Genomic DNA, 17,004 nt, shown 5'->3' with positions numbered 1-17,004 from the left:
TTCCTAACTTTCATTCAGTAGTGTTAGCATTCAGATACCATCCTTGCTGAATCATTCCAAGTTACAAAATGGTACTTTTTTCATTTCTGATGCAAGAGAGGACAATTCTTTCTCTCTCCGCCATGATGACTGTGGACCACAGAGGTAGAGGTGTGTGTGTGTGTGTGTGTGTGTGTGTGTGTGTGTGTATTACAACACTCTTTCCAGTGTTCACACTGTCTCACATTCAGCCATCTGGAATACAGACATAATTAGTTTTGAGGCAAAACAAAGGAACAAAAACTAGATTGACAGCCACTTGAGAACAGGAACAATGCTAAGACTCCACAGGATAACTCGTATGCCCAGGAGGCAGCACCCAAGTGACTTCATATGACCTCTGTGAGTAAGGGCTGAACATCTGGACAGCCACAGTGACACGTGCGTCATATTCCATTGCTCATCACTATTTAGAATGGTAACATGCACTTAAAGTGTTATTAAAGAAATCCTTCCCCAAGGATGGTATCATGATAATAAAGTGGAAAATGACCAAGGATGTGGACAAAGTGGAACTCATGTGTGATGCTAGAAACGCAACATGGTGCATCCATTGTGGAACAGTCAAGCACAGAGTAATCATGTAATCTAGCAGCTCTGTTTCTAGGTATCTATCCAAAAGATCTGAAAGCAGTGATTTAGACATCTGTGCAACCATAATCACACCAGCGTCACTCAACAGCCATGAGTGAAAGCAACCACATGCATCAGGAGATGAACAGACAAAACATGATACACATGTGTTATATACACTTAACAGAGCAGCACTCTGCCCTAGGGAGAACAACAGTTCTGACATGAACCACAACACAGGTTCATCTCAGAGACACTATGCTGGGTAAGTGGACCTGGAGGCAAAGGACAATTATATTATAAGTGACTCCACTTACAATGATTTAGAACAGGCACATTCTCATAGTTAGAAGGTAGAGTAGTGGTTACTGGGGGCTGAACAAATGGAGGAACAGAGCTTCTTCTGGAATGAGGGAAGGCCTGGGGCATGTTGGGGGTAGCTGCATGGTGCTGTGACTCTCCTGAAAATGACTATAATGATAACTGCTGCACGTGGCATGGTTGGCACAGTTCGGAGACTGTTGTCTTTCCTTGTGCCTTGGTTCCAAGGACAGTCTCCTCTGCTTTGCTCTATTAACTTTTAGTTCAATCTTTGCACCAAGGCACTCAAGCGCCCCCACCACACACACACACACACACACACACACACACACACACACACACTCCTGCATTAGTGCCGACAGCTACTTGACATGCTGTTCTGGGAGTGTTGTGCGGTGGTCAGTGGTGACTGCCGAGCTGGCTGCCTGGTGTCCACCCTGGCCCTGCCAGGGTCAGCATCACTGTGGGCTGCTCACTGCCACTGCTTTCTCAGGGAACAGGGGTAAATGTCTCCCACCTTATCATGAGCAACAGGTGAAATCCATAGAGCACACCTGAGACATCAGCCTGAGTCCCAGCGTCCTCAGAATAAGAGGGTAGGTGCAAAGCTTCTTTCCCCCCTTGGCCCCAAGACACAGATTCAGACTACAGAGGCAGGAATTTGGGAGAATTTGGGGGGAGCTGATAAAAATCAAACTGAAACCTGTTTGTTCTGTGAAAAATACAGCTGACGGCAGTTAATAAAGACCCTGAAGGAAGAATGGATATTTTCTCAAAATAAAAGTGTTTAGAGGAGACAGTGGTCATGAATATAGGCTCTGATGCTGGGAAACTTTTTGGCATCAATCAAGTTAACAGCAAAAACGAAAATCTCTCAATTCTGTATCAGGGAGTTCAAGGGCAGTTGCTCCGGGCCGTGGGGTCCCTCTATACGCTGGGAGGGCTGACTTTTCTCCGGGCCGTGGGGTCCCCCTATACGCTGGGAGGGCTGACTTTTCTCCGGACCATGGGGTCCCCCTATACGCTGGGAGGGCTGACTTTTCTCTGGACCATGGGGTCCCCCTATACGCTGGGAGGGCTGACTTTTCTCTGGACCATGGGGTCCCCCTATACGCTGGGAGGGCTGACTTTTCTCCGGGCCGTGGGGTCCCCCTATACGCTGGGAGGGCTGACTTTTCTCTGGACCGTGGGGTCCCTCTATACGCTGGGAGGGCTGACTTTTCTCCAGGCCTCAGGAGCACCTGGCCAGCCTTCCCCCACCTATGCCGTTTGTCTCCGGAGAACACACACTTCCTCTCATCCCTCCATGCCTCTTCTCTGGGGAAAAGTTTCCACACCACCTACCTGGCCCAATCCTCATGACCCAGGAAATATGACCTGGTGAAACATGGTGGCAGGGAAAGGGGACTCTGTTTCTCCACCATCTCACCATGGCCTCGAATCTGGTTCCCATCATCTGAAAACCCCCAACCTGCCTCAATGCCCTTGAGCTCACTCAGTTTGAACAAAGAACAGTGTTCAGCCACCTATCTCCCAAATGAAGAAGGTAGTCTCCAGTTTCTGAAAGTTTAATTCGTGACAGAACATGGTCTATGAGAAGTAGAGTTTCTAGACATTTGGGAGTCAAAACATTTTGCAGATAATTACCCGCTGCCCAAGAAGAGAAGAAATCCATAGATAATCAAGGTGTCCGAGTGGGCTGCCTGACCGGGCATAATTCCTCAAGACCTGCCTCTTTGTTTCTGCACACTGAACTGTCTCAATGACATGATGATTAAAGTCACTTCTACCAGAAGCTCTTCCCTCTTCTGGGGTCACACCGTGCAGACGCTGAAGACGGTGGGCAGCGAGGAGGAGTTATTTTTTACAGCTGCATGTCTATATGTGAAGAAGAGCGATTCCACCAGAAACACACGATGGACTCGGGGGTGCACAGGCAGTCGGGTCAACAACAAGTCAGAGCCTTCCTCAAAGAAGGTGTTTGCTACAGAAAAACAGTAAGGGCTGAGGGCTGAGGGCTGAAGACATACAAGGGAGTCATTCTCACTCTTCATTAGAGATAACTCCTTGGGAAAATAAATCCTTGACAGAGTAAACACTTTAAGCACAGCAAGTCAGCAGACGGCTTCCTGATGAGGAGATGGAGGGAGACCGGAGTGTTGGGCCGTGAGGGCACCAGAACCCTGGCCTCCACCTCCTCCGCATAATGTGGTTTGGGGGACCTTTGCTGCTTTGCGTCGGTCCCCTCATCTGTAAAGTGGCTTGCCTGTCCTCACACTGAAAAAAGGCCACTTTAAGCCTGTGTCTGGAGCGTGCCGCACATGCCCCCCAACCTGCCCCCGCCCCGGAGTCTGAAATCACCCAAACGGGAACCAAAGGGCATAAATGATTTGGCTTAGAAATACAATCTGTTCAGACGCAGCCACTGACGCGGAGTTTCTGAATGAGTCAATGTTTTTAACGCAGCACCTCAGCTAAGACAGAAACAAATACAGAAGCTCTGAAAATAACACTCTGGAGGCTGGAACCAACTCGAGCCAGGGACTATTGCAGGATGCTGCAATCGATACAAGCACCATCGATACACGCCTATACTGCAGAGAGCCCTGCAGACACGGGTGTCCGTGGGACCATGCATCGCGCTCCCACCCCACAGCGGGATCATCCCAAGAAGCAGACTCTGCCGACAGCTTGCGCAGATCTCCCTCTCCCTCTTCTTCCTCAGGTCTATGCTTCTCAGAGACCCACCCCTCAGCCACCGAGTCACAGCTGGCACTGCAGTGGCTGTCCATCGGCCACTTTGCGTGGTTAGAAAGCCAGACACGGGGTATTATCGTCCTTCACAATCAGCAGAACTTAATTTCCTCCTCAGAAGAAAATGTTTGCCACCTTCAGGGTGAGAGCATTGACTTCCAGGGGAAACGACCACAAGTTAGGTCTGAAAACACAGACGTGAATACCACAGGTGGACAGTTCCCTCCACAGCGGAGAGACGGCTGCAGGAACATGAGTTCTGCATCACCTGTGATCCCAGTCACCTCGAACCATGATTACAGCCATGAACCACTTCAGGCCATTCACGGCAGGAGCACAGCTTGATCAGGGCAGCATTCTCCCTAAGCAGACGGCACTCTGCACCACAGACTGAAGCCACCATTGCTGCCCATTTTGCATTGGTGCGTGTGCCGGTGACACTTCAATACACCGAAAGACCGGCTGTCGCACCAACGGTCCTGGAGAAGTCACCTCCAGCCCTGTCTTAGCTCGAAAGGGCCTGGAGCCAGGAGAGGCTCCCCGGGTGGCGTGGCCAGTGGAGTTAAGAGCTGGCTGTGGTTCCAAGCCCGGTTTCCTAACCTGAACCATGGACCAAGGAACCTCCACATTGGCAACGAAGAGAGACAGGAAGGAAGTCTAAGACTCTGCGGCTCAGACCTTCTTCCATGAACCCCAGGCACCTGCAGGGTGATCTACGAGAAATCCACTGTCCCACTCACGGTAGGGCATCTCTCACGGCTGGCAGTGGTGCCCTCTTGCCGGCTCATGAACTGTGTAGAAGAGATCAGGCCCGTTTAATGTTGGGGCCCATGGGAGCATGTTTCTGGGCAGAACATTCACAGTCAAGCCCCTCCAGCACTAGGTGGGACACGGCACTCCAGGGTTCCCTGTATTTAAAGCGCACACTATGAAACTCTTGCCCACAGTTACCTCATCCTGTCACAAAACTTTGCCAAGCTTAAGAACACAAGGAACCAGAAAGGTCTTCAGGTAGCGCCTTCCTGTCATGAAGTTGGGGGATGGAAGTGGGATGATGGGGCCTCAGCTGGAGAGGCAGGCGGGGGCATTCACCTGCCGGCTCCCTTCTCTTTCAGCTATGGCTCGGCGCAGTTGACATCCCTTTAGAAATGGCTTGTCACCTTTGTGCTGGAAGGAGGGGGCTGTGCCTGACACTCCAGAGCTGTTTTCCTCCTTGTCAAGTCACGAGGACTCCCACTGACAACCGTCCTCCTCCTGCCCACACAGCCGTCCCTGCGCCGTGGAGAGGCAAGCTCAAGTTTCAAAATGACTTCCGCAAGCCCCTGCCCCTTTTAATTTCCTTCTCAAAATGGCTTTGCTATTCAAATGCATTCCGGTTCCCTCTGGCAACTGCGCTCGGAGGACACACCGTGGGTGTGACAGACACACCTTTTCTCTCCAGCACATTTCTCATAGAAACTGGCCTGCAAGCTGGGGGTATGATGGAGACTGGGAGGAACTGGCATTTGAGTAACTCAGGATAACAGGATGCAGAGAAGTTGGAAGCAAAACAAATTTGAATGTTCATTTGCGTGGACTCTTCTTCCAGCTGTAAGGGAGCTCAGACAGGGAGGGGAGGTAAGCCCAGTGGGAGCACATGGGAGGCCAGAGGTCTGTTCTACCTCCGTGTGGTGCAGTATCATATCTTGTGGCTACCACACACAAAACACTGCTCTTCGAGGCTCCTCCATTTTCTCTTAAGAAAGAGACCCTATTGGACTTCTGGAGGAAATGTATTCCTTACTGATAGTCCATTAGAGAAAACTGAAATAGTGTGGAATGTGAAACAGTGTTTGATATTAGCTGACTTCAGACAGAGCACAAGGAGATGGGGAATTTTTCCCATTCCTTTTTGCCCATATGGCTCATTTTCACAAAATGTAAATGATTGCACATAGTCAAACACATGTTCTAGAGTATTTGTTTCTTAAAAATTATAAGGCACCTGTGGTAGCTTAAATGCTGTTGACTCCCATAAGCTCATAGGGAGTGGCACTATTAGGAGGTGTGGCTTTGTTGGAGTGGGTGTGGCCTTGTTGGAGGAAGTGTGTCACTGTGGGGGCGGGCTTTGAGGTTTCCTACATGCCTAAGCCATATCCAGTGCCAGAGTCCAATTTCTCTTGCCTTCTGATCAAGATGTAGCCAGCACCATGTCTGTCTGAATGCCGCCATGCTCTCTGCCATGATGAAAGTGGACTAAACCTCTGGAATTGTAAGCCAGCCTCAACTAAATGTTTTCCTTATAAGAGTCGCTGTGGTCATGGCATCTCTTCACAGCAATAGAAACCCTAACTAAGACAACACCAGATACGAGGAGGTTTGTTGAAATTTTTAGATACAATTCATGGAGAAGAAAATAAAAGCTTTCTATAATTTGGTAACCAGACAGAGTTTTTTACATGTCCACAATATTCCTGCTGGTGTGGACATGGGTGTGTGTGTGTCTGTGTATGTGTGTGACTGTGTGTATGTGTGTGTGTGTATGTCTGTTTATGTGTGTAACTGAGAGTGTGTATGTGTATAACTGAGTGAGTGTATGTGTGTAACTGAGTGTGTGTATGTGTACATTTCACACAGGCTCAGGGCACTTGTTATGATCACTTAGGAGATGTAGTCTCATATCCTATGTATAAAACTGGATTGGGAGCCAGTTCTCAAGAGCACTTCCGCTTGAATCATGTTATTTCAAAGGCTCACTATGCAAGGGAGACAGAAGTGACAGGTTGAACATCATGGTCAGCCCTGAGGAAACAAAGGTCCAGTGAGCGCTAGACACAGAGCACAGCTTCCCAGTCCGTCATGTCTGCATTCTGCAGCCCAGGCTGAGCACTGAGACCCTCCTTGGTGCTCCCACTTCACTCTCATTCACTTCTGTCCCAGAGCTGGGGAGGAGGAGGAGGAGGAGGAGGAGGAGGAGGAGGATGCATGGACATCGTATGATCATCAGAGTGAGTGGGCCACTGCTGTCATCCAGCGTGTGTCTTCAATCCAAAGGGTACCTCCTCTGCACCGGAGAGGAGTTCACCCTTGCCACATTCGACTTTAAAGCATTTTCTCCACCCCTAAGAAGTCTAGCCTGTGTCTCCAGCCCCTATTCTGAAGCCACAGATGTACCAGCTGACCAGCTGCCTCGGTGGTCAGTGTCCTGTTTGGTTTTTACTGCTATGGTAAGACCAAAAGGAACTTGGAAAGGAAAGTAATTATCTGGCTTCCACATCCAGATCACAGTCCATCATGAAGGAAGCCAGGGCAGGAACTCAAGGCAGACTCCTGTACACAGGAACTGAGGAGTGCTGTTTACTGGTTTGCTCCTATGGCTTGCTCAGCCTGTTTTCTTATACAACCCAAGATATCGACACAGGGGTGGCACCAACTCTAATGGGCTGGACCCTCCCACATCAATCATTATCCAGAAAAAGCTGCCCACCACAAACTTGCCTACAGACAATCTGATGGGGGTATTTTCTCAATTGAGTTTCCCTCTTCACATATATCTCTAGCTTGTACCAAGTTGGCCAAACCAACCCAGTCAGTCTGTTCTCAGCCTCAAGAAACCAGCATCACTAGACATGAACTTTGTGTCGTTCTTCTTCCTCTCGGCACCCTGTCCTCACGTTCATCCACAGTGGGGCGTGGATCAGTACTATATTTACTCTCAATGCCAAGAAATACCGCGTGGACAGACCACATGACTTTTACTATGGGACAAGATGACAAAAGGCTAGAGAAAGCCATCTCCAGAGGAAGGGCCTACAGTGTGAGGAAAGAGTCCACCACGGAATGGAAGGAACGGTATTAGGGGCAGGAGGCAACTGCTTGCGTTGAGTTCACACCTAGGATGCAGAGCGTGATGAACACTGGTGCGCAACTCTTTCCCTGTTTTTATCCAGCCTGTGGGTTGGTGTCGCCCACAAAGAGGGTGGATCTTCTCACCTCCAGTGAACTCTCTGGAAACGTCTGTATGGACACACTGGGGTGTGTACCTTCAGGTGACGGTGATGCCCGGTGTTCGTGCTCGAGGCTGTGGTTAGTGGACTGTGCTGTGGACAGCATTGCTGTGTGGTGGAGAGGCTGGGTCGGGGGACAATGGGCTTCACCTCTGAAGAACTGCAGAAGCAGTTCACGTTGAGGACTCTCAAGTGATCTTAACGGGGTGTTCGTTTCTCTGAGACAACCCTTAAGTGAAGTTCATCTTACTGAATGTTGGAGTTCTTTCCTATATACTTTCTCGGCTAGAAAGAATAATTCTATAACATTTTTGTGAAGAATCTTGGAGTGTCTCATCATGTTCAATTGGCAACCAGCTATAACAACATAAAACCACCCATAAGACCGTGTTAGCTCTGAGAAACACTCCTTCAGTTGTAGATCTGAATGACCTATGAAGAAGCCACAGTCCTGCTCCTACGGGTCCATGAGCCACTTGTTAGTATTCACAGTGGCCTTCCCTAGGCACACTCAGATGACAGATCTCTGCCCAGACTGGCAGAAGTAGTCAGTATTTGCATTTTCTGACCACTGATCAACATAATTTATCTCTTTTATGGAAAAGAGATTGTCCATTCTAAAGTGAGGCCTTGGCTCCCACACACCTGCTAAACACCAGCGCCACCTCCCTTGAAAGAGTTTTTCCTCCCTGTGCACTGAGGTGTTCCCATTCTGCGGACACTTCGCCCATGCATCTCTATTGCCCCATAACTGGTTATATACGGATTGAAACACATACACTCCATCTCTCCAGCTAGACACCAAGTGAGTTGAAGGCTCAGAATGACGCATTCTTTGGAGTCCTCTACTGCCGAGGACAGTACATTACAAGACCTAAAAATCCAAGCGCTCCCTCGGCATCTTTTGAGTCTTAAACCCACCCCCACCCCACCCCCGCCCAAGGATCTAAGCCTGGGCTCCTGGGCTCCTGTCAGATCAGCCCTACTCAAGGCTCCACCTCTACGAGGCCAGTGCACATCACTGAGAAGCCACCGTCAGATCATTAGTCCATGCTGGTATGAATCTTGTGCTGGTCAGGGCCTTAGATGCTCCCTCAGCGATAGGATGAAGAAGGGTGATCAGAACCAAGAGGTCAGAGTGAGCCCCGAGTCTGGGCTTGGAACAGGCCCTCGGGTTTAATGTGCCCCGCCCCCTCCGCTGGGAGGATGGCCACACCAGAGGCTGGAAGCTCACGGTTCCACTCAATGTCTGTCCCCAGTCACTGGGCAACCAGTGAGCACAGCACATTTGTGGATTGGGTTTCCCGTGAAACTGAGCAATCCAGCGTGGTGGGTGGCGCTCGGTCTACTGTGGAGCCACACAGCCGGAACAATTGGCTTCCTTCTCGATGCTCTTTTCCCACATGGTTCCCTGCAGCAGAACATATGCAGAATGCTGCTTATGCAACAACCTCTCCTCTGAAAGCCGAACAAACTCTGCAGGGACAGCTACAACACCCGGGAGAGAAATGTTGGCTTCTTATTAACCAGAGAGTGAGTGCCCGGTGCCCTCCTCCGCGGTTCCTGAAACCATGATGATGAAGTAAAACCATTACGTCCTCAAATTGCCACGTGAAGACGGCAGTGATGTGTCCCAGAAGTAACTGGTCCTCCCAGGACCCTTACCTTTCAAGGTGGCTTTCTTCAGGACCTTCATGGCATAGAGCTGACCGGCATCCGATCCTGTGACCTTCCTCACCAAGAACACCTGAGGAGAAAACACACCGGCTGTCTGTGATTGTCAGTGTCGTCAACTGGACACAACCTAGAGTCGCCTGGGCACAGGTTATGGAAGGACTGTCGACACTGGGTTTACCCGTGTGACTGTCTGAGGTGGGCTGTCTTAACTAAGGTAAGGGATGTGGGAGACCCCGCCCACTACGGGTGGGTCACGGTCAGGGGATGCTGAACTGTATGAGAGTAGAGAAATTGAGATGAGAATAAGCCAGCAAGCTAACAAGTGAGCATTCACGGATCCATTTCCCTCTGCTCTTGACTGTGGGTGTGATATGACCAACTGTCTCAAACCAACCGCCCTGAGATACTGGACTGTGGAACTGTGAGCTAAAGGAAACCTGTTCTCCTCTAAGACGCTTTGGTCAGAGTGTGTTATCACCTGGTGGGATGACACAGGATGCTATCCTGAATGATTGACAAGGGGGTATGAAGGAGTTCCAATCATGGAGGCACTACAGGAAAAACAGGTTATCTCTAGCACTTAGGCTTCCAACAGATGCTTCATCTACCTGCTGTAGCTCTGTGGTGAGCATCACCTTGCTTCTGGTGGTTTGGGCACCACTAACCTTCATTTGGTACCAGAACAGAGACGCACACAGAACAGACTGCACCAGATTTGCAAGACATGCTACCCTTATCTGAACTCTCCTTATCCAGATCTGTCTTAGGGTTTCTATTGCTGTGATGAACACCACGACCATGAACATCATGACCAAAGCAAGTTGGGAGGAAAGGGTTTATTTGGCTTACACTTCCACATCTGTTCACCATCAAAGGCAGTCAGGACAGGAACTCAAGCAGGGCAGGAACCTGGAGGCTAATGCAGAGGACATGGAGGGTGCTACCTACTGGCCTGCTCAACCTGCTTTCTTATAGAACTCAGGACCATCAGCCCACAGATAGCCCCACCCACCACAGGCTGGGCCCTCCCTCATTGACCACTAATTAAGAAAATGCCTTACAGTTGGATCTTATGGAGGCATTTTCTGAATCCTTTCAGAAAATTCTAGCTTGTGTCAAGTTGACATAAAACTAGCCAGGACAAGATTCTAGTTGTGGGCAGTAGAAGTTCACCGATAGGTTTTTGGTTTTTATTTTCTGACTCTTAAGCACACTCATGTGGTTATTTAACACTCTCTCAAACACTTTTTTTTTTTTTGCATGGGATAAATCAACAAAACAAAAGATACCTGAGACAGACTGACCGTAAGGCAAGATTACTGATTTTTTTAAAAAATGAAGAAAAATGGTGAATATGAAAAGGAATGCTCCACACAGACGAAGAGAGCACTGATTTCCCTTGAAGAATTTTCCCCCTGGTGTAAGCCCTGCTTGGTACCAGAGCCCACCATGGCACCCTGGGCTGGGCTGCAGGTGTGAGCAGAGGCTGCCTCAGATGGGTGGATCTGTGGCGTTTCTCCTTCCCAAAGGCTTCCCTCATGCCCAGCTCTCCTGCGTGCACTTCGGGGTATTCTAGCTCCACACAAAACTCTAGATAGCCCACACTGGCCAAGGATGCAGCACCATCGTGAGCCTATACCAGTAACATCAATCACAGTAGGGCTGCAGGTTTCCCCAGCCATGCGGCAGGCAATTCCTCACTCTCTTGGTTCACTATCACAGACAAAGAGAGTGTTCAGGAACCTGCAGAGTGCAGAGCAGGGTCTCTCAGTGCCGGAGACAAGGTGTGGACCGTTGGGTATCTGCTGTCCTTCCAGGAGACCCCAGATATCAACTGCAGCACACAGCAGAGGAGGAAGGGGGAAGACGCGTTGTCCAGGCCGAGGACCCACATCCACAGATGCAGTGTCCGCCCCACATCCACGTGTGTCCTGAGGGGAACCCAGCCACCTCTGACTCCAGCACCGCCTCTACCTCATTGCTCCTGACCACTGTCAGTACTGTAACCACATCCCTCAACAGGAGGGAGTATCTGGTGTCCGTGGGGAAAGGGCATGCTCTCTGCCAGATGGCAACGGTGCAGGGAAGGAGAAGAGCCCTGTCTTATGTGGTGATCAGCACCTCCAGGAGCACACAGAGTCCTGGGAAGTCGTGGGGACACCCCATCACTGGGAATGGCACTGATTATTTAGATGTGCGGGACATCCACGTGTACGTATGCACACATCTCCGTGACTGGATGCACACACCCAAGAGAGAGCCTGGGGCTCAGTCTCCTATGCGCCGACTGCCGGGCTGGATTTGAGGCACCAAACCCTTCCACGGGATCCTGAGATCCAAACGGCCCCACACCCCCACACACAGCTCTTCCACATCCCTAGAAGCTACAGCAGATGGACGGTCTCTTGTTCTAGGCAATGCTGCTCGAGTCAAGGCCCCCTCCTTGGTGTAGGGAATGAGCGCAGGGTGCCAGTGTACGCTCGTTTCTACCAAGAAGCAGGAAGAAATGAGAGCAGTGGTTGGAATAAGGGACTTCTTTGAAGACAAAAAGCACTAGTGCCCATCTCTGAACTTACTCGGTGTAGTCTCCATCTGACAGAATCCCGTTCCCTCTTCCAGCCTGTTCCTGACACCTACAGCATCCATCTGCACTTTGTCAAAAGAGTGTAGAGTTGATCATGCCTGGCAGGCGGGAGGCGGGAGGCGGGAGGCAGAGCCAAGAGTCTAGGTGGTGATGATGGAACCTGGGTGCTATGCATATGGCAGCTGAGCATCCATGCCATCACTCGGGAAGGGAGACTAGGAGCAGAAAGCAGGTTGGGGTTTGTAGCAAGGTCTACGCTGTTGGCCACGTGACCACCACATTTTCCTGCCAATCATCAGGTTGGGAGCTGAGCACTGAGGAGCCAGCACAGAACATTTTGGCTGCACCCTTCTGTGGTGCTTGCATCCGTGTATGGCGTCAGAGATGCACACATCCACGGCCAGGTCTTCATATGGAGAAGACTATCCTGGGTCTCACGGAACTCTGGCTGGCAGACAGAGGTACCTCTCCATTCTGTTATATTACAGCTGAGACAGAAGTCCCAAGATAAAGATTTGCATAGTGGAGAAATAACATAAAGTCCTCCTGCAGGGAGAAGCCTGGGGAGAGGACGCAGTTTTCACTGCTCCAGCTGGTGTACGTCTAGGACGGCCTGGCCTTTCTCTGCTTTATCCCTGCACCCTGTCATGTAGCATGGCATGATGGGACAGTGTCGCCCAGGTTCCCTCCTGTAGCTCTAATCTCCACACAGCAGTGTTGGGAGGGGCTGGTGGAGTCCTGTACCACACTGCAACACATCCGGAAGGTCCTCACAGATGTGGGCAGACTGGCACCACATCCTTGGACTTGCTGGCCTCCAGAACCATGGGTCAAACAGGCTTCTTTTCTTTTGAACTTGTCCAGTTTTGAAAAGTCTTTGAAAAGTCAGTTATAACAACACAAAACAGGCTAAGACAGAGACCCGGCACATGGATGGAGAGGGCAGTCCCACCCTGCCAACATCTAAGCAGAAAAGCACGTCCACATGTACCCTGGGCAGTGCCACTCACAAATCGGCTGGGACAATGGCAATGTCTACACAGATATTTGCAGATAAAATGCTTAAAATCAGGGCTGGAGAGATGGCTCAGAGGTTAAGAACACTGACTATTCTTCCAGAAGTCCTGAGTTCAATTTCCTGCACCCACATGGTGGCTCACAACCATCTGTAATGAAGTCTGGTGCCCTCTTCTGGCCTGCAGGGACACATGCAGGCAGAACACTGTATACATGATAAACAAATAAATCTTTTTTAAAAAATGCTTAAAATCTTGGGGAGACGAACTTACCCTGCAGCCCAGGCTGGCCCCACAGTCATGGCAATCCTCCTGCTTTAGCTTTTGAGCACTGAAAACTTTTTTCCTTATTGCATTTCATATTTTAAAAATGAAATCCACTGATGACGGTGTCTAATGCTTACATTCATCTGTTTTTTAAACAGGGTTCCTGCCTTTTTAAAGGCATGGAAACAGCTCTGTCACTACTAATACGCTCCCACTAAGTGCCAAGAATTAGAGCTGTGAGCAGCAATCCTCCCTGAGGTGGTTGGAGGGCTGGACAGAGGTCACCTCTAGCACCATAAGAGAAGGGACTGTACAATTTAGAAATTTATTTGGATGCAGCGAAAAAAGCCGCCCCAGAGCAACTTTGATAATTTTAGCACATGCGGCTGCTGTGTCTCCGGCGCCCCGTGCAGCGGTGTGTGCTAACGTGTCCCACTTTCAGAACAACGTCTGCACCGGCAGCTGTGTGGCCCGGGCCAGATGCAGGCACTCGGCACTGCCTGATGCTCTCAGGAGCACCGTCATGGATGACACCTTTGCCCAAAGCCCTTAGCAGCATGTCCTCAGTCTGGCGAGGGGACCTCCAACTGCAGGACGCTCTGGGGCCCGAGTCACAGGAGCACAGCTACTTTCTGGGGGCTCTTGGGCAGCAATCTCCCTCAGAAGAAGGCATTTAGAGCCCCACCCATATAATACCACTGTTCAGCTACGGGAAAGCCAGGACATTTTAAAATGTCAGTTTGCTCTCTTCTCAGAATGTGGGACTCACAATTCACTACACCCCAGGGAATCTTAAAGAAATAAAAAAGGAGAAAGCACCTTCTCCTGCCTTGGTGTTTCTCAACAGAGGGGAGCTGTGGGGAGGGGGGGAGGCTGGAGAAGGTGAGAGGATGCCCACCACACCCACAGACTCTGGCCCTTCCGGCATCTCTGCCCTGGAGCAGCCGGTCTGCGCCACCCGATTCGGCACTAGAACAAACCACCAGGCTTCATCACCTCCTGAGCTTAGATCAGTTTTCTTTTGAAGGCAAAGGCTGTCTCACTTGTGCTCCTCTTGTTCAAAGCCCGGGCTCCCCGGGATTATCACAGTGCAGATGAGCTGCAAACTAACACTGTTGAGGAGAGACTGCATCAGAAAGACTGCCCACACCATGTCCTGCACACGGCTACAGCATCAGGCCACAGGGTTACCGGGAGCAGAGTATCTTGTAGGACTAAGCTCCGGGCTAAGGGTATTCCGGCTCTGGGGTACTCTGGCATGGGGACCCGGGGCAGCTGAGGGTCCCTGTTCTGGGATTCAGTGTAGGGCTGCTGTGGGAACCACATGACCTGGGGGCACAAACAGAGAGGCACCCAGCTGGAGTTCAACGGCCCTCTGCTGAGGTCAAGGGCACAGACGTGTTCTGTTCATCTCTTGGTGCGAGGGTATTCATTTAGTCACTCAGATAGGGAAGGTAGAACAGTAGGCTCAGGGATGGGCAATGGCCAACCATGCTGGGGTCAGGACTTCCAAGCATGGCCTGGCCTGGGATCCATGGCATCTAGATTGATAGAGCAGCCCAGAACCTTCCACAGAAAGGAAATACGCCTGCCCTACATTTATAAGTACACAGCACGTTTGCCTGTGAGCAGGAACGGGATAGTGTGGGGTGGCCAGTCAGACCAGGGCTGGCTTCCCCAGTCCGCCCCTCATGCTGCTCTCATGAAAAAGAAAACCTGTACAGCAAATGCTGCATGATTCGTGATCCCCCAGCTGCTGGGCAGAGCCCAGGAAGGCCCGAGTGGCATCGCCAGGGCAACCCACTTCTTTCTAGAGCCTAGTCTAGGCTCCTCGATTTCCAGGACAGTTCACTGGGCTTGGAGCAGCTGCTGAAGGCACGGATCTCTGGGATTCGGTGTCCACGGGAACTTACCGGTCCACTGCCCCTCCCCGCTTCTCCTGCCGGTACCTACACAACTCCATTCCTTTGTCCCACCTGCCCATGTAAGATCAGGAACTGAGAAGGGTGGGAAGGGCGGGGCATGTAACCTGTCACCAACACCTCTGTCAAGATGTCAAACACTTATTTCAAAGAAATGCTTTTTTAAAAGCCAAGCTAAAATGTAAAAGGAATGGAGATCCTGGGAAAGCCTTTCCTCCTCTACTCCTTAAAAAAAAAAAAAAAAAAAAGACAGGATCTCAGGTAGCCCAGGCTGTCCTTGAACTCAGTATCTCAGTATCTTGCTGAGGATGACCCTGAACTTCTGCCTCCACCTCCAGAGTGCAGAGATTACAAGTGTGTTCCTTTACACCATTTATGCTGTGCTGGGGTTGAACCCAGGGCTTCGTGAGTGCAAAGTAAGCCCCATTCCTGAGCAAGATGTGTTCAGGTCCAGGGCCGTTCCTGTTCAGGTACAGTGCTAGCTGGACACCTGAATTTCTGCAGAGCTCGGGAAGTGTCCTGTTCCCCTGTCCCCAGGAGCTCGGGGTCTGTCAGCACCTGCCTATCCAGCTGCTGGTCCAGTGGATACAGAGTGAGGACCACACTGTGTGTGGAGGGGATGCTGAGGGAAGGGCCAGCATTCCTCATCCCCTGAAAGGGATCAGCCACCATCGCTGTGACCCATAAGGGGCAGGTGTAAGGACACATGCAGATCCAGCACACAACTCCTTCCCAGGCAACAGCCAGCTTGGATTCATGGCTAATTTAACCCACAGCACATTATAGGAAATCAGTTAGTTACTTAATTTTACAGGTGGGAAAACTGACTGTGTCATTGACCCAGGTGAGGAGAAGAGACAGACTCCAAATCCCCGCCTTCCTGATTCTTGAGTGACAGCTGTGTAGGCCAATCCAGAGAAGGCCTCCCCCCCCCACACACACACACCTTGACTTGTTTTCTTATTGTCTCATCTCTCCCTTCCTTTTCAGAAAGATCTGTTGAGGCTGCAACTTCCAAGACTCCCTGACTTAATGCAACAATCCGACTCCCTTAGTCACCACCGGCCAGGAGGACACTGATGAGTATTAGCATGTGAATGACCTGGCTCTTCGTGGCTCACGACTCTGACACACAGAGGCTCAGCTAATGTGGGCAGTGCCATGCCCGATGCCCACCAGACTCAGCCAGTACCACCTTTGCATCTGATGCCAGCCCACCAGTGCTGGTCCACCCAACTCACCTTCCCATAGGATCCTTGTCCCAAAACCTTCAGCAGCTCAAACTGGGAAGGGTCTGCCTTCTCGAAGCCTTCCTTCACATGGTTGCTGATGTCAATCTCCTTGACGATGCCTTCTTCCTGCAAGACAGCAGTGACAGGGTTGGGACACAGCCAGCCCCCCACCCCACCCATCTCCAGCCTTCCCTAAAGCTGGGGGAGTCGTCGACGCTGGGGGCTTCCGGCACGGGGGATTGAGGTGGTGTGCATATGACTGGCGCGTGAGCCTTTGGCTGCTCTCTCCCCTCCGGAGGTGTCTGCCACTGTGTCTCACCAGTACCGCGGGGAAATCGGAATGTGTCCTCCATGAAACCCACTCTGCCGCTGACAGTGTCAGCCCAGAACATGGCAGCGGAAGATCAGAAACCCCGTGGTGCCCTGAGTGTGTCTTGCTTCCCCGCTCCACTCGGGAGACTGGGAGAGGTTCCCGCGTGGAAACGCAGGCGGTCTATTCTCTTTCTAGCTCACCCACTTTCCAATAGTTTTCACACAGGTGATTCAAGGGGTGCTACAAAAGAGCCTTTGGTCTCTATCACACCTACACAGCAATCACAACATTGTCCATCATCCTATCCGGAAGCCGTGAGA

The 17,004-nt window shown here is 50.8% G+C and overlaps 1 protein-coding gene across 4 annotated transcripts in view; it reads right to left on the bottom strand.

Annotated features, from left to right (window-relative positions):
* The window catches only part of Rps6ka2 (ribosomal protein S6 kinase A2), a 279,954-nt gene that overhangs the window by 62,346 nt on the left and 200,604 nt on the right, over positions 1-17,004 (bottom strand). For all 4 annotated transcript variants that reach the window (XM_028866631.2, XM_028866632.2, XM_037200341.1 and 1 more), the window contains 2 exons: positions 16,381-16,497; positions 9,339-9,420 (listed from right to left, as the gene is read on the bottom strand). In XM_028866631.2, coding sequence (XP_028722464.1) covers positions 9,339-9,420; positions 16,381-16,497 — 199 coding nt within the window. The remainder of the gene's footprint in view (positions 1-9,338; positions 9,421-16,380; positions 16,498-17,004) is intronic.

The sequence above is a fragment of the Peromyscus leucopus genome, chromosome 8a (assembly GCF_004664715.2).
Source record: "Peromyscus leucopus breed LL Stock chromosome 8a, UCI_PerLeu_2.1, whole genome shotgun sequence".
NCBI classification, from domain to species: domain Eukaryota; kingdom Metazoa; phylum Chordata; class Mammalia; order Rodentia; family Cricetidae; genus Peromyscus; species Peromyscus leucopus.
The sequence above is the reverse complement of the archived record's forward strand: the minus strand, read 5'-3'. Positions and strand labels throughout refer to the sequence as shown.